The sequence below is a fragment of the Hyposmocoma kahamanoa genome, unplaced genomic scaffold (genome assembly GCF_003589595.1).
Source record: "Hyposmocoma kahamanoa isolate Upper Pololo Valley unplaced genomic scaffold, ASM358959v1 88, whole genome shotgun sequence".
In the NCBI taxonomy this organism is placed as follows: Eukaryota; Metazoa; Arthropoda; class Insecta; order Lepidoptera; family Cosmopterigidae; genus Hyposmocoma; species Hyposmocoma kahamanoa.
This window is the reverse complement of record NW_020654466.1, coordinates 10032439-10049155: the sequence shown is the minus strand read 5'-3', so window position 1 is coordinate 10049155 and position 16717 is coordinate 10032439. Positions and strand designations below refer to the sequence as shown.

Sequence of the window (16717 nt, the reverse complement as noted above, 5' to 3'; positions counted from 1 at the left end):
AGTCAAACCTAGATCAGCGTTATTCAGTGCAGTTCCTAAATTTCTCTACTAATGTGCTAGACAATCACACCAATTGCATGGTCTCAACCTAGGGAATTCCCATACTATGAGTACCAGAGCAACGGAATGCACTCCGGAGCACTTTCCGGACTACCCAGACCAGAACAAATTTAAAACAAGTTAGTCTTTCCCAAATTGGTCGAATCGGGAATCGAACCCGGGACCTCCACATCCAACATCCGCAACATCCAAACCGTTGAGCCACCGAGGCCGTTTCTAAAAAATCTTCATTGATCCTAGATACCTGTGTGGACAAAAAAGAAACAAGAATGAACACAAAGACACTGGCTTTGGAAGAAAAGCACAGTGGGAAGGAAGTCGTGAAATCGGAAGAGGCATGGAGAGTATTGAAGAATGTAGTGATTATGAGTATCGCCTTCATGGTGCAGTTCACAGCATATAGTGTAAGTAAAATGTTTTATTTCACGAAATATCTAGGTAAATTCTATGTGACTTGTAAATCCTAGGTGACAATTAATTTTTAATAACACGAGTCGCGTGTTGTGATAATAAAAAATGAGTCTTCTCGACCTCGGCTTAGGTCACGTGGTTCACTTGGTCACAACTACCACAGCATACCTATATAATCATAGTTGGGCTAAACCAAGCTGCAACTAATGTCGGAATGTATGTGACACTATCGTACGCCTAAGGCTCGGTGCGGTACCGTGTGAGTCGACCGATTTGACAAAATGCCAAGAGTCCTTGTCAAAAGGCTATTTGCTATACGATTATACATATAATGTTCAAAGTTGCGATTTTTATTGTACTGATTATCAATGTTTTTATATTCATATATTTTTGTGAGAATACTCTACTATCGAAATATTCTAAGGTTTTCGCGATTGTTATACATAGAAAATGAAACTATTTTTCCGGATTTAAATCGCGTATATTTGTTTTTTCTAACAAACCAACGTTACGTGCCCTTACAGGTCCCATGACCATGTCAGTCAACGGTGACCATGGGATCTGTAAAGGGCCCGAAACGTTGGTTTGTTTGAAAAAACAAATATACGTCATTTAAATCCGGAAAAATAGTTTCATTTCCTAATACTCTATTAGTTTGTTACTGGTACAAAAAGCGAACAAACACAAATAGAAATTCCTTCGATCCCTCTGGAATAGGAACCAGTATCTGTTGTCTCAGCGTGGCTACCGCTCTAAAAGATATGGATATTATGGTAGTAAAAACATCACGGTCCTGCATTTTTTTTATAATATCAAGTGACGGGACGAACAAGTCGTGCACCTGATGGTATGTCCATAACAGTTGCAGTGACATTCAGAGCTTTAAATCCACTGCGCTCGTCACCCTGAGGCATAAGTTGACAAGTCCCATGTGCCTGTAATTTCAACAGCACCCTTACTCTTTAAAACAGTGTATAGCTGACATTACTGCTTGGCGGCAGAAATAGGTAAGGTGGCAGTAGTTCCCTGGACGAACTCTTTCACAAGGAGCTCTACTGCTACACTACAATATAGTGATATTGTATAATATAATATATTATATAATAATACAGCGATGTCTCTGTAAAGAGCGGAAGCTGTAAAGGTACCTGGTTGAGTGAAGAACTTTTATAAGTTTCCCACAGGTGGCGCTACTGACTAAAAGCGGTTCGAACCCTGATAAAGATCTGAAGAAGGCATGTAGAGAATTGCTTAAGATCTGCTTTGTCGATCTGTAATACAGTTTGTAAGAGCGAAAGTGTAATAGGCGCTGGTTCGAATCCAGTCGGAAGGAAGGAATTTTTCTTTGTATTTGTTCGATCTTTTATTTTTAATATTTTTTCTTTATATTTTTTTTCTTTAATATTTTATTCAATAATAATTCTTAAAGTTATTAAAATAACTTATACGATATTTTTTAAAACTTATTTCAGGGTGCAGCGAATCTACAAAGCTCTATCAATGCAGAAGCAGGTTTAGGCACTGCATCTCTTGCAGCTGTTTATGCGGGGCTCATATTTTCTAACATATTTCTTCCGGTTTTAGTTATTAAGTAAGTATTCGCTATTTACCAATTTAGACAGCAATGTACAGTAAAACAAAGAGCGTCTATCTCCAGGTTTGACATCAGTGTAATTAAACAAAGACTGGTATTTTACTTATTCAAAAAAAAAGCCCACTAACTTTAACAAACGTCAATAAAAAAGCATATGCATTTTTTATTGACGTTTATCCCATGTCCTTTATAAATACTTTGCATTTCCATATTCAAGTAGCTACCTTAAGTTGTTGCAAAGTGAACTGGACTGGTGATTTCCTGATAAGTAGTTTAGTAGTGTGATATTAGAATTGTTAAAAGAAACCGCAAATATTCGTGAGATTAAGCATCATACATCCGTATCATTATTATTGTTTAGGATTTGTTATATAAATGCATGATTACGTAAATTTTTTTTAACGTGAAAAACTTGTTTTGTGCTAGACACAAAACAAGTTACGGTAAACAAGGTACGTTAACTTCTAGACTTAATTTCAGACTCTATTGGATATGTTTTATATCTTATTAACATTTTTCACTATAGCAAATGAAATAACTTTGAAAATTTCATAAATTCGCCTGTAGTTTTAGATCTATATGGGAACATCCATATCCATAAACGATTACATTGTGTACATAATTATGTTGTTTGTTTAAATCGTTATTATTAAAAATGAAACTATTTTTAACCGACTTCAAAAAAAGAAGGAGGTTCTCAATTCTTTTTCACAGCAATTTTTTTTTAAAGTATGTTACGCGATAACTCCAGCCGAATTTGTGAACCGATTTTGATGATTATTTTTTGTTGGAAAAAGGATACTTCAGTAGTGGTCTCATTTAAATTTGAAGAAAATATTCCACCTCTAAGGGTGGCAAACTAAGGGATGAATCCGGTTTCGCGCATTTTCCGGTAACCGATTTCAACAAAACTTGGCAAGTGTAATTCCACAAAGTGTAATCCACGAACTATTGAGGTCGGTTTTTTTAGTACTCTGTACTGAGATTATTTGGATCTAAATTAACTATTGTTTCGGATTTGAGTCGCGTTTATTTGTTTTTTGAAAGAAAAGTTTTGGGATTTTTACAGGTTGCCATGCCAACCATAGTCAAGGCTCTTCCAAGGAAAACGAATTGGTAAAGTCATTATCCAATTTTGATTCAATTTTGAACCAACATTGAATTTTGAAAAATGTTTGGCAATCGCGAAAATCTAGAAAACTCGATCGTTACTATTCCTTATCTCTTGGTCATAGTCGGTTAATGACATAGATTACAGAAGTACCATAGACAGATGACAGATAGACTACAAGACAGGTATGTTAACTTTGTAGAGTCAGGGTTATCACTTTCGGCGGCTTTTCTAGGTCCTTTGGTTAAGATCAAAGTGTAGTGTGGGTAATTAAGGTTTATAATTGCCTATGACTGTGTAATTGTCGTCTAGATACCTTCTAGTTTCAAATTACTCATCAATGTATTTTCAAATTACTCATCAATGTATTTTCATGATTTTACCTGGCGGCAGTTCAGAGGGAGATATACTTAAAATTTTCATTTTACTGTTAGGTCTGTCGTTATAGTGGTATTTCATAATTATATTTTAGATTTATTTATTTACTTTATATTCATATATTGAAAATCGTGATAGCCTAGTTTGACCAACCTCTCAAGAAGGGGTTTGTTGGTTCAAATCCAGGCTTGTAAAATCCAGTGCATAGATTTTCGGAATTTTTGTGCGAAATTTAATTTGAAACTTATCATGAGCTTTTCGGTGAAGGAAAACATCGTGAGGAAACCTACACACAATCTACAAAGCAATTTAATGATGTGTGTGAAGTTTCTGCTCCCGATATGCGTCCGAAACAATTGCTGTAAAATAAGTAATACTCCACTAAATTAGAAGACGCATAATGTGAATGAAGCTTCATGCTTGACATTGTCTTTTCATTTCTTCGAGTATTCTTATTTGACAGCAATTGTTTCGGATGGATGTCGGACCGTTGTCAGCAGTACAGTAGGACTATATATTATAACAAATAACATTTATGAAAATGTAATTTATTATATAGCGTTATTTATGGTACAGCGTCTGGCACGGTATGCTAGAAGACGTCGGTTCGAATACGGCCGGATCGAAGGAATTTTTTCTTTTCTTTGTATTAATAATTATAACAAACTAGTGGAGTAATTTCACATAAAAATAATTGAAAAACAATTCAATAAAAATTTAAATACAGTGAATAGCGACATCTCTAGCTGGGGCTGGTAGTTATAAGGGTATCTAACTGAGTGACGAAATATCATAGGTCTCTCATAGATGGCGCTATAGCTAAAAAGTCGTTGAAAAACCAAATACAAAGATACGACGCAAGTACGTAGAAAAATACGCGAGGAAAATATAAACTCTATGCCCACGGTGTGACCGGAACGATTCACAAACGGCTTTACTTTTTCAGATGGCTGGGAACAAAATGGGCGATTTCTCTCTCATTCATCACATACATGCCATACATAGCTTCTCAACTCTATCCGAGGTTTTACACGTTGATTCCAGCTGGCCTTATTGTCGGGTTAGGTGGAGGACCTCTTTGGTGTGCAAAGTGTACGTATATCACTGTGGTAAGTACCAAGATTGTTACTGATATGCAGGGTCATTTGTAAAATATTAACAATCTCGCAGGACAGTATTACTAACATCATATACAACAACTTATGTTCGATGACTTTTAATACTTTTATAGAAGTCGTCGGAGAGAACACTTGCACGTTTGAACTTGCTACCTTACTACCAAATACAGATCTAAAAAGTGTCACATAGTATAAAAAAACAGAGCAGTTTATTTTTGGTAAATAATTTATCATGTTTTGTCAAAATTCACGGATCTAAATTTGCTGTTTAAGATGTGAGTAATTTAGTCCTGCAAGGTTGTTAGTATTTTAATAATAACCCTGTATAGTAGCATGCCGTATAAAGTTATTTAGACAAACTGAGGTTTATAAAACGAACTTTGACTTGGACTAAGTAAAAATGGCGGGCTAAACAAGTTTTTTAGTAGTTTACCAAACGAACATTGCCTATGTTTGAGCATGAAATTATGAACTAAACTAGAAGTTCAATTAAATTTCTTGCTTCTTATCGTATCCATGACATACACTATAATCATAGTAAAATAAGGGAAGTATGGTAACTTCGTACAAAGTAACAGCGCGGCTTCTATGTATGTGTAACCGCCGCATTCAATCCGCGTTGCTACATTTGCCTAAAATTTGCCAATCGGCGTAAAGTACTCACCGATTGTTGCCTAAGGTGCCGTATAGGAAAGGAAAGCAAGGCAAAGTTATTTTTATAAATACGAAAAACATGACTCACCAACTTTGCTTAGTCGAAGTCAAAGTCCGTATAATAAATCTCAGCCTTAGTTTTGACTTAAAAAAGGTTGGAAATGAACTCATTTTAAACAGTATTTTTTCATATGTGCTCATACCGATTAATGGGATATATTGTTGCATGTACCTACTGTTGTCATTAATATTAACCTCCTAAGGCCTCTTGTACTCCAAAACGTACACACCTATATAAGCGAAAGAGCCAGAAAATATTATGATTCCTATGATCACGTAAACGCCCATTGTTCATTACTATGAAAATGTCGCATTCAAATGTAATGCTATATTATCCAATATGACTATAGGATATTTAGAAAAATAAATTTCATATACCATACCGGTGTACACTGGCTTGGGTCTGAGGGATGTAATTATATCGTAGTAGTAGTAGAGTAGCAGTAGAGCTTCTTGTGAAAGAGTTCGTCCAGGATAGTACTGCCACCTTACCTATTTCTGCCGTCAAGCAGTAATGTCAGCACTATTGTATTCCGGTTTTGAAGGGTAAGGATGCTGGTGCAATTACAGGCACATGGGACTTGCCAACTTATGTCTCAGGGTGACGGGCGCAGCGGTAGTGCCCCTCAGATCTCTGCGATTTAAAGCTCTGAGTGGCACTGCAACTGTTACGAACAAGCGTATAGCTTACCATCAGGCGCACGACTTGTTCGTCCCGTTAGAAGATATTATAAAAAACAAAAAAATATATATTTACTACATTTTAATGAGCATTGGGCGTTTAGGACTTTTCTCATTATAGTTTGTTGGGTTCTTTTTTTATTATATCGAGGAACGGTACGAACAAGTCGTGCGCCTGCTGATAAACTACATAACAGTTGCACCGACACTCAGAGCTACAAATAGCACAGATCTGAGGGGCACTGCCACTGCCCTTGTCACCCTCACAAATAAATTGACAAGTTCCATGTGTCTGTAATTTCCCTTCAAAACAGGAACGCAGTAATTCTCATTTACTGCTTGGCGGCAGAAATAGGCAGTGGCAGTACTTTCCTGGACGAACTCTACTGCTACTAAAAATTTTAGGAGGTTTAGAAGGTTAACTAAATTAAAATGTTGTTCTAGCTTTCAGAATACCACAGTAAGATTTCCAATATCCCGGCTGAAGCTCTACTAGCACGCTTCTTTGGATTGTTCTTCATGATTTTCCAAATGAACCAAGTTTGGGGTAACCTTATATCTTCTATAGGTAAGTTTTAAGGTCTTTTAAAATGTTTACTGTGATATTTCTTGAGCTTAAATTTTTAATAATAGTAATTTTTATTGTGACACGTCTCCAGTATTGTCGACTGGGGACAACAAAGCAGCAGTGACAGCCGTGAACGCGTCTGCAATTCCATATGTATGTGGTGCCAACTTTTTGCCTAATGATGATGCCGATGATGTGCTGTTAGCTCAGCCACACGAGAAGATCGAGATGCTCGTAGGTCAGATTCTTTGATTTTATTTATTTAAAAAATATCTTTCGTTTCTATCGCCATAAAATTACTCGAATGGCTCCATAATGGCTCCTAATATTAACGTGATTTAATTTTTAAGGTATTTATTTGGCATGTATGGCCGCGGCAGCTTTCATCGTTGCTGTAGGAGTTGATTCTATGAAAAGGTAAATATTATAATATGCAGGCTGTCTCGCGGCTATGTAACACGGAGGGAAAGTTCTCTAAATATTGTACGCAGAATATTTTCCTTCATAATTTTATTTTAAAGAGTACTTTCTATGTTCAAAGACTTAAAAAGTGGTTTGCCTCATCTAGGAATCGAACTGACCAAATGTGAAAAAAGTCCTGTACTTTTATGATGCTAAAAGGGTCAATTATAAAGATGAATTTCTTTTAAGTAACATTGCATCTTAAATTAAAGGAACACCGTTCAATTATACAATTTGTTAAAGAAAGTAATTACTCACAGTCATAGCTGAATGGCGTATTATTGCCTTTGCCTTTTCCAATGGAAAGAAAACAGTACTAAAAAAAGGAACAAACTTGAAACTGTCAAAGCTGCTGGTTTTGTAATTAGTTCATGAAATGTTCAAAAGCTGATCCATTTTTTGTTTGCAAATTTGATTTGATAAACTCGCCCCATGTAGATTTTGTTATCTTATTACGTCGAATATAAGAAATAATATGCCACAATTTTGTTTTTCACTTTCCACATTTTCAAATTGCTTCTTATTTTAATTATTAATACAAAGATCGAACACTTAAAATAATCCTTCGATCCGGCCGGATTCGAACCGACATCTCCTAGCAAACCGTCCCCGACGCTATGCCAACTAAGCCACGGAACGAACCAGCGGACCTCACGAATTTTTGTATGTGTTTGTTGTCAGTTTTGGTTTTCGATGACTTTTTAGCCGTAGCGCCATCTATGAAAGTATTTCGTCACCCAGTTAGATATCTTTACAGCTACCAGCTAGAGATGTCGCTATTAATTGTAATGAAAGTTTTATTAAATTGATATTCAATATTTTTTTGTGAAATGACTCCACTATGTTTTAATTATTAATACAAAGATCGAACACTTAGAAAAAAATCCTTCGATACTTCTTATTTACGAAATGTTTCAAGTATTCCCACAAAAAGAAATCTATAGTGTCAGGTCTGGACATTTCACCGGCCATCTAATTAGTCTGTGTGTACCGATCCAGGAGGGAAACAATCATTATCTGGCTGTTATGAACCGGAGTCCCATTTACGAATACAGTCAGTAAAAAATATTATAATAAATTTTTCCTAAACTTTACTGAAATATTTCATAGTGTTTTAAAAAAGAAATTTAAGATGTTGTGTTATATAAAAGGAATTAATCCTTATAATAGACTCTTTCGATCGGGATTATAAAAATACACGATGTTCATACACATTTGGTAGGTTAGATTCCCCGGCGAGGCAAGCTACTTTTTAAAATTCTTTGAATGCAGTGTTACCTTAAAATAATATCTCCATGAATCAAAATATTCTATCTACAATCGCATAGTCATAGGACACCTGTATACTGCCTTCAACTAACCAAAATACGGCAAAATGACAAATGGTTAAATATCCGTTTTACTAGTGCAAGTAATTCTGAAAATTCTCTGTTTAATAATCTCAGTACAGAGTACTAAAAACCGACCTCAAAAGTTCGTGGAATTACATTTATTTGCCAAGTTTTATTGACGTCAGTTACTGGAAATTGCACTAAACGGGATTCATCCCCTAGTTTGGTACCCTTAGAGGTGGAATATTTTCTTCAAATTTAAATGGGACCGCTACTGAGGTAACCTTTTTTCCAAAAAAGAGAAAAAGAATTAACAAAATCGGTTCACAAATGCCGTAAGCTATCGCGTAACATACATACAAAAAAAAGAATAAATACAGTCGAATTGTTCTCAATCCTCCTTTTTTAAGGTCGGTTAAAAACAGTTAAGTTTGTAAACGTGTCCGACATATCGGAACGTACGTGTACCTTCATGATGCATAGCTAAAATATCATTAAACAAATTCGATATTCAAAAACCATAACCCGGTTTTTTTATGATAACATCTCAAAATTGATTTTGTCATATAGCCTCGTTTTAGTGAGCAATATTCGATGGAATGAAATAGTGTAAATTATTTAGTAACGCACAAAGGAACCCACCGCAAAAACTCAACAGCACAACTGTTGTGTTGAGAAAATTATTTACAGTGATATTTGTGTGTTTGTGTAAAGATATTTAAGATACACGCTGCAAAGCTTTGAACACCGCTGTAAAGTTGCTTGTTTATCGGTATTCTATAGGATATATCACGGAGAGTGTGCGAGGGAATTGCACGATTTAATTCCGCCTTCACCTTTCCATCATCAGGGGACTAGACGTAGGTTGGGGTTTCACAACTACCTGGCGAACGGCTATGAAATGGAATTCCCTGCGGACATATTCCCTGAACGCTGTAACTTGGGCCTTTTCAAGGCGAGAGAGAATAGGCATTATTTAGGAGTGCTTCATTGTCGATCTCATCGTCACTTTCGATCAGGCGAGTTGGAAGTCAATAAATGCGCACTTATTCTATTATAAAAAAAAGACATATTGCACTTATTTGCCTCCATCTTGAAGTGGTTCCATATATACAAAAGTCATTCTTTTATGGTTTCAGATATGATATAGGAAGACCAAGTTCTGGCTCAGGTCTATCAGGGTTTGCATTACTGGTAGTCACATTGAGACTAATGTTTCATCCCAAACAACTATTGATGGTTATTATGAACATATTTGTAGGCTACCAACAGGCGTATTTTGGTGCTGATTTCACAGCGGCAAGTACTTTTCATAATATTTTTACCTATTACTTTGTGTAAATAAGTATTTGTATTATTATTGATACAAAAACCGACTCTGCCAACTGAGCTAAAGATCCTGGAATAATTAAATTTGCTTGGCTGGTAGTCCATTTGCGTCTTAGCAACCGTTTTTTTTAACGGTTTACAACACTGGATGCAATTCCATGATAAATTATAAGTCACAGCCTTGGTGTAATAAGGTCACGTTTGCAGAATGACAACTTTTCAAGACAGGTGTAAAGGTTCTACCTCTATGAACGATTTAAGTCAATAACTTTTTTATAGGAGAGTTGTAAAGTTTCACATACACATAATTTGTTTAGTAGCAGTAGAGCTCCTTGAGAAAGAGTTCGTCCAGGGAAGTACTGCCGCATTACGTATTTCTGTCGCCAAGTAGTAATGCGAGCATTACTGCGTTCCGGTTTTGAAAGGTAAGGGTGCTGGTGAAATTATAGGCACATGAGACTTGTCAACTTATGTCTCAGGTTGACAGGCGCTATGGCAGTGTTTCTCACATCTTTGCGATTTAAAGCTCCGAGTAGCATAGCACCTGCTATGGATAGGTGTGTCGCTTAACATCAGATGCACGACTAACTTGCCCCGTTATCTTGGTATTACGTGGAGCGCAATATAAGTTTAAGGAATAAATAAGAAAAAAATAGTATAAATGGTCAGAAATGAATTTATTGTTTCTCAAAATATTCTCCGTTAGCGTTAATGCACTTTTTCATACGAATGAACAAATTTTGAAAACATTTATGCCACTTCTCCGCGACAATCTCTGAAACATATTTTTCATACTCTTCGACAGCCTCTTCAGGTGATAAAAATCGTTGACTGCGTATCTGATTCTTAATTTTTGGAAATAAATAAAAGCCACAGGTACGCGGGATGACTCATAAGGTCAAAGTTGTTCACCTTCAAAAATTCACTTGTGTGTCTGGCCATGTGAGAACTGGCATTATTGTGTTACACGATGATACGGCGTTTAGGGTTATTTTTACGGAGCTTCTCAATCACTTCCGGCAAACAAATGGTCGTGTACCAACCACTATTCACTGTACAACGATTCTCCAAACCAACATTGCCACGTGTCCAGTTTTATTAATAAAGAAGCAATCATCCGCTTGAGGCACTTTGCATGCGCGCCACTTTGGTTGGTTTCGGCTCATCTTGAAAGACCCATACGCTCGATTGCTGTTTTATTTTGGGATCGTAACTATGTCCTACACCAAATTTGACGTTCCTTTGTTGAATCTAGTAAGCATAGCATTGCACCAGTAACGTGATCCCTTTTTTGAGCCTCAGTGATATTGTGTGGGATCCACCGAGAGCGTAGCTTTTTCACACCCAAATGTTTACGTAGTATTGATTGTATTTAACTCATGCCTATGCCTAAAGATGCCCAAATCTCATGGTATGTCACATGCCTGTCTGTTTTGGTCATACGGCACACAACATCGCAAAATGCAAGATCACGCATGGTAAGACTACGTAATAATACCCATTATGCATTTAGAAGCCTATAGAAACCGTAATGGCCTTATATATGTTTATAGGCATTCGTCTCATGTATCATTGGTACGGGGGCAGTTGGATTCGTGATGATGACTTATGGTTTAGCTGATGCCATTGGTTGTATACTCACGGGATACATAGCCAAAGTAAGTACCTGTGAGGGTTAAGTTTTTCATGTTTGTACAGGGTGCAAATTTGAGATGGGTCAGCCTTCCTATGAGCACGCCAACTCTCCCGGTCCTGTGCCGCCCGTGTCCAACCACTGCCGGCCCCCTTTCTCTGAGTTTGTTTGATGGATCAAATCTTTAATAAAGTCATACGTCATAGAATTAAATTGGCCGATATAGCCTGCAAAATCAGTAAGCTTAAGTGGCAGTGGGCCGGGTATGTCTGCAGGAGAGCTGATGAGCAATGGAGGAGCAGACTTGTTCTGGAGTGGCGATCACGTCAAGGAAAACGTAGTGTAGGCGAAATTTATGGTACAGTTTTTTTGCGATAGCTGACTTGTCCTAGTCTACTCTTACAGCAGTTGGTCTATTGACTCTAGAGACTATTGATCATTGCTAGAAACGGGATCGAATAGCATTAAAAAAAGTTTCGTGAAAATTGCATTTTATTTTGCTGACTGTAACATTTCTTCAAAATCTGTGATAGTCAATAAAAATGTGTTCAATGTTCATGGACAATCAATGTTTAGGAACGTTTTCCTGTAACTATGACGATAAGGTAGCTGCTCTTGCTGACTCGTCTCAAATTTTCATCCTGTATACAAGAATGGTCCACGTTGTAATAATTCTTTATAGACAAGGTAATAGTTTGGCATATCCGTAACGGCTAGAAGTTTCTTTTTAAAAGTAGTTCCTAGAGTCGGTTTTGAATGTGTTAAAATAAAAAATGTTTTAAAATATCTTTGACAGTTTACAGGCCGGGTGGCGCTTATTTGCAGCGCAACGGCGATAAACACAGCTATGTTTATAACAATACTATTATGGAGGCCGCAGGCTCACTTAAGTTACACGCTGTACGTTTTTGCTGTTATCTGGGGGCTCTGCGACTCCGTATGGATGGTGCAACTTAATGGTCAGTATTTAACACTCAATTAACATTGCCTTTATAAAAATTATTGCAATAAATTACCATAGTTAGTATACGGATTAATAGCTGTGATTGGTTACATAACTTCAGACCTTTTTTGTGTGTGGAAAGGAGGAAATCTTCATGGATATCGTAGGTTTGGACAAGATGGTATGCCCAATTTCACTGGGATGTGGACTTAGTGATTTACGGACTAAAACCATCCCTGTTAGTTACCTGCTGTTTTTGCTGTTGCATTACACTTGAATCTCAGAGTTACGTCTACCGCGTAATGATGACGTCACAAAAGGTTCGCTTATATCACACTGGCCTCGACAGATAGAAAGGCAAAAGCAGCAATCGAATTTCAGAGATAAATAAGTATAAACATTTTGTAGGTTTTTCTGAGAAAAAGAATAGTTAAATGTTATTGTTATTATAATGCTGATGTTAGTTCTAACTTTCGACTTCACTGTATATTCAACTATTGTTGAAATAGAATTCTACAAAAAATTAATAAATTACAATTTTTTCCTGATCTCCAATATATAACTCCATTTCGAAAAAAATGGCAGTTGTTCCCATTTTTCGTTTGTAGGGCGGTATAAGTCTAATTTTCGTGGAAATTTTTAAGATATAAATTTAAAAGGTCTGAAAGTGATTCCTGGCATGAAGCACAACTTTATATAGGTAATGGGAAGGAGGCACTTGTTTAAAGTTATCAGAATTTGTGTCAGTTTTTATGGTTCTGGTACAAACGTCTTACAATACGTTCAAATTTTTATTTTTTGTTCGATTTACATTGATTTCTCTTCCACAGCTTTTGTTGGCACGCTCTTTCCTGGCCAAGAAGAAGCAGCCTACGCTAATTTCAGGCTCTGGGAATCAGTCGGTTACATTATCGCGTACGTCATCTCTCCTTATCTTCGCATTAGTGAAAAGACCTACCTCCTTCTTGTCATGATGTTCGTAGGAGTTTTCTTGTTTTTCATTGTAGAATTCAAAGAAAGTAGGAATCGGAATTGCCTTGTGATTAATAACGACTGTGATAAGGAGTCAAAACTTAAAGATAAGTCCTACAAAGGAAATGATAATCCGGCTTTCCAAAATTCGTAACTAGGATATTGATTTTTAGATGAAAATAATTTAATAACTACCTAAAACCGGTAACTGATGGAATGTTAAAAGGGATTAAACTAACCGTTACGTGTTCTAGAAACACGTACAAATCATCACTCCTGTTTTCCAGAGATTACGGACCTACGCTCCTGACAAACCTTCTTCGCCTCCTCCACTCCCGTCAGTGTCTTCATATATGCCCGTTTATTCTTGGTATTTCTAACTCGGCCTTCTATGAGATATATACGCCGAGGTCTACTTCTCCCCACGGCTCCACATTCGCTCTATAAACTTGTGCCGTCAATCCACCAACCTTAATTCTTTAAAAATTGTGAGTGAAAACACAGCTGTGCATTAGATACGTCCTGTAGCTCTAAAACACTGCAGTGCTACAATCGTTAGGGACACTGTGTTTCTAGGCTGCGTGACGGGTTAAGTTTTTTATTTTATTTAATTCCCCTTTCTAATAATTTTATTTACATACAACGTTACCAGTAATTATATATATATATATATATACACACACACATACGAAAATAATGTCTTCTACCATACAATAAGTTTACCAGTAATTATATATATACATATATATACACACACATACGAAAATAATGTCTTCTACCATACAATAAGTATATCTAAATTAATAAATGTATAAATGTACGTAATATTTTGAAGTAAGTATCTAAGTATTTCATTTAATTTCTAAAATACTAATAAAATGAAATTATATTTAATTAAATAGGACTTCATTCTTCAAACGCACACACATATATACATAGAAAATCACACGATATTATGTAGGTACCTACTAATAATTTATGAGCTATGAGTGATTAAAAGAACGAGACCTGAGCAAGGTGCTGTTTTACAGTAAATGTAATTAATGCAGTGTACTTGTTTTATTTCTTCGAGTGTCTTTTATTACAAAATCCATATACTTAAAACATTCTAACGGATCTGAAGGTTTTCATACGTAAACTTTTGTACCAAATATGTCTAATCAATAGAAAACAAAATTTTTTGGTAGGTCAATACAATTGACCTATCGAAAAATTTCTTAGTGGGTTAATGTATACTAAAATTACACCACTTGTATATTTAACTGAACATAACATTGACGACCTCCGCTTTTCAGTGTCGCCATCATTTAGGTGCCGAGTTCGATTCCCGGCCGAGTCAATGTAGAAAAACTAACTTTTCTATAATTGTCTCGGATCTAGGTACTTGTGGTACCATAGTTGTTTCCGATTTCCGTAACAGACGTGCTTTAGTTACTTACTTTGGGATCAAAGCAACGTATGTGATGCTGTGTAATATTTATTTATTACAATATAATGTCGATGTGACCATACATATTGTAGATTTATTTACTTTGATTATTTAAGGCATTATTATAGAATTTGCATTTCGCAAACTAAGCGTATTTAAGCATATTCATGTAATATTATATGTTTAAAAAGCATCCATAAACCATTTTGGGAAAACTGATTTGTTTTATTTACGATATAAATGAAAATATAAATTCTGGGTTAGTGTAGATTTGTAAATTTTAAAGATTACTCTTATCGTCTGTGGGATCATATACTATACTAGACTATAGACATCCGCATCCAGAATACTCTACGATGTAGTGCAGCTCTACACAAAGTGTTGGTGTCCAAACTTCTAAACCGTCAAGTCAAAATTCGGATTTACAAGACCGTCATAAAGCCTATTCTTACGTACGGTTGTGAGGCTTGGACACTCACTTAAAGAAGAGAACAATCTCTTGGTGGCTGAGAGAAAGGTTCTCATATTAGAGCCACTCCAACGGGAGAACGATAGCTGGAGAGTCCGCATTAACGCTGAAATAGAAGAGCTCGTTGCCCAGTCAAACATCATCGGCGAAACCAAAGTGCACAGACTTCGCTGGTTCGGACATTTAGAAAGGATAGGAGACGATCGGAACGTGAAGTGGGTTCTCTCTCTGGGTTCGACCAACTGAACGAAGACCGGTTGGTCGTCTCAGGTATGGCTGGAGCGACGCCGTGGAGGCGAACCTGTGCGAACTACAAGCCATCAATTGACGAGAGATAGCGCAGGACCCAAGAAAGTGGCATCATCTCGTTTCGGAGGTCGGGACATATTTTGGGTCGCTGAGCTAGCGGAGTAAGTAAGTAAGTCGGCTGTGGGATCTGTATCTGCATATAAGTACATATGTATATTACAATAAAATTCATCCAGGGAAGTACTGCCACCTTACCTATCTCTGTCGCCAAGCGATAATGTAAGCGTTACTGCGTTTCGGTTTGAATGGTAAGGGTGCTAGTGAAATTATAGGCACATGGGACTTGGCAAGGTGAAAGGCGCAGTGGCAGTGTCCCGCAGATCGTTGCATGGCACTGCAACTGTTATGTGCAAGCGTGTCGTGCCAATATACGCACGACTTGTTCGTCCCGTCATTTAATATCATAAAAAAGTACTATTGGCAGAAATTATGAACCGAGTATTTGCTCGACAAAAAATAACTAAGAACTGTTTTTCATGATGTTCCACATGAATTAGGTGTAAGATTATCTTATTAAGTAAGTTTATATTTATGTCAATTCATACTAGAGTTCAGCGCATATATAAATATCAATGAGCTCTATGTGATGGATTTTGATAGTCACTTGTTATTGATGTGAATTATTTGTATACATAGAGGCTTGCCTATGGTAACGCAGACGTGTCCGTAGCAATGCATGAAGCAATGAATAGCGAAAGGGGCCGGTGCGAGGTAATGAGTTATTATTCTGTGACTGGTGGATAATTATTATTATGAAAAGACCCCTTCGATCGGTGTGTCGCGTGTTCTTCTAGTGTGTGGTCGTCGACTGGGTAACGAAATGTGTAAAATCAGTCTGTGTACTATCGTTACTCAGTGTGTGTTTTTTATATTTCCTTACGCGTCTCATTTTTCTTTTAAATAGTGGATTTGCGTTTTCATAGAGGTGAAATGACTGCTACTGAATGTTTGTGTTTTGGTGTCGGTTTTCGTTCGGCATGAAGGGCCCATTAGCATTTTTATCCAGTGGTTTTCATGGTTATGGTTGAGTTTTTTTTTTATAGAAGACCCACAATATATTAAAATTATTATATGGATATAATAAGGCACATTAAGCCAAACAAACGCTTCAGAACAAAAAACCCTAAGAGACAGAATGGTACTAAGTACTGCATATATTTTAACCAATAATTTTTTTATACATTTATGGCCCAGTTGCAAGACTT

General features: G+C 36.6%; 1 protein-coding gene across 1 annotated transcript; it reads left to right on the top strand.

Annotated features, from left to right (window-relative positions):
* The first annotated feature begins 335 nt into the window (after positions 1 to 335).
* Positions 336 to 14099, top strand: LOC113235833 (UNC93-like protein). Its single transcript, XM_026471750.1, has 10 exons — positions 336 to 464; positions 1944 to 2062; positions 4501 to 4663; positions 6512 to 6635; positions 6727 to 6873; positions 6986 to 7052; positions 9568 to 9727; positions 11311 to 11415; positions 12187 to 12349; positions 13164 to 14099. Exons 1-10 carry the CDS (start codon positions 426 to 428, stop codon positions 13457 to 13459), a joined length of 1383 nt encoding a protein of 460 aa, XP_026327535.1. The 5' UTR covers positions 336 to 425; the 3' UTR covers positions 13460 to 14099.
* Positions 14100 to 16717: the final 2618 nt, after the last annotated feature.

Bases quoted from the DNA above. Each gene is read 5' to 3' on its own strand.
- LOC113235833 (XM_026471750.1), top strand. From the start codon at position 426: ATGAGTATCGCCTTCATGGTGCAGTTCACAGCATATAGT. The intron at 465-1,943 runs GTAAGTAAAATG...AACTTATTTCAG, and splicing joins TGCAGTTCACAGCATATAGT to GGTGCAGCGAATCTACAAAG. The intron at 9,728-11,310 runs GCAAGTACTTTT...ATATGTTTATAG, and splicing joins TTGGTGCTGATTTCACAGCG to GCATTCGTCTCATGTATCAT.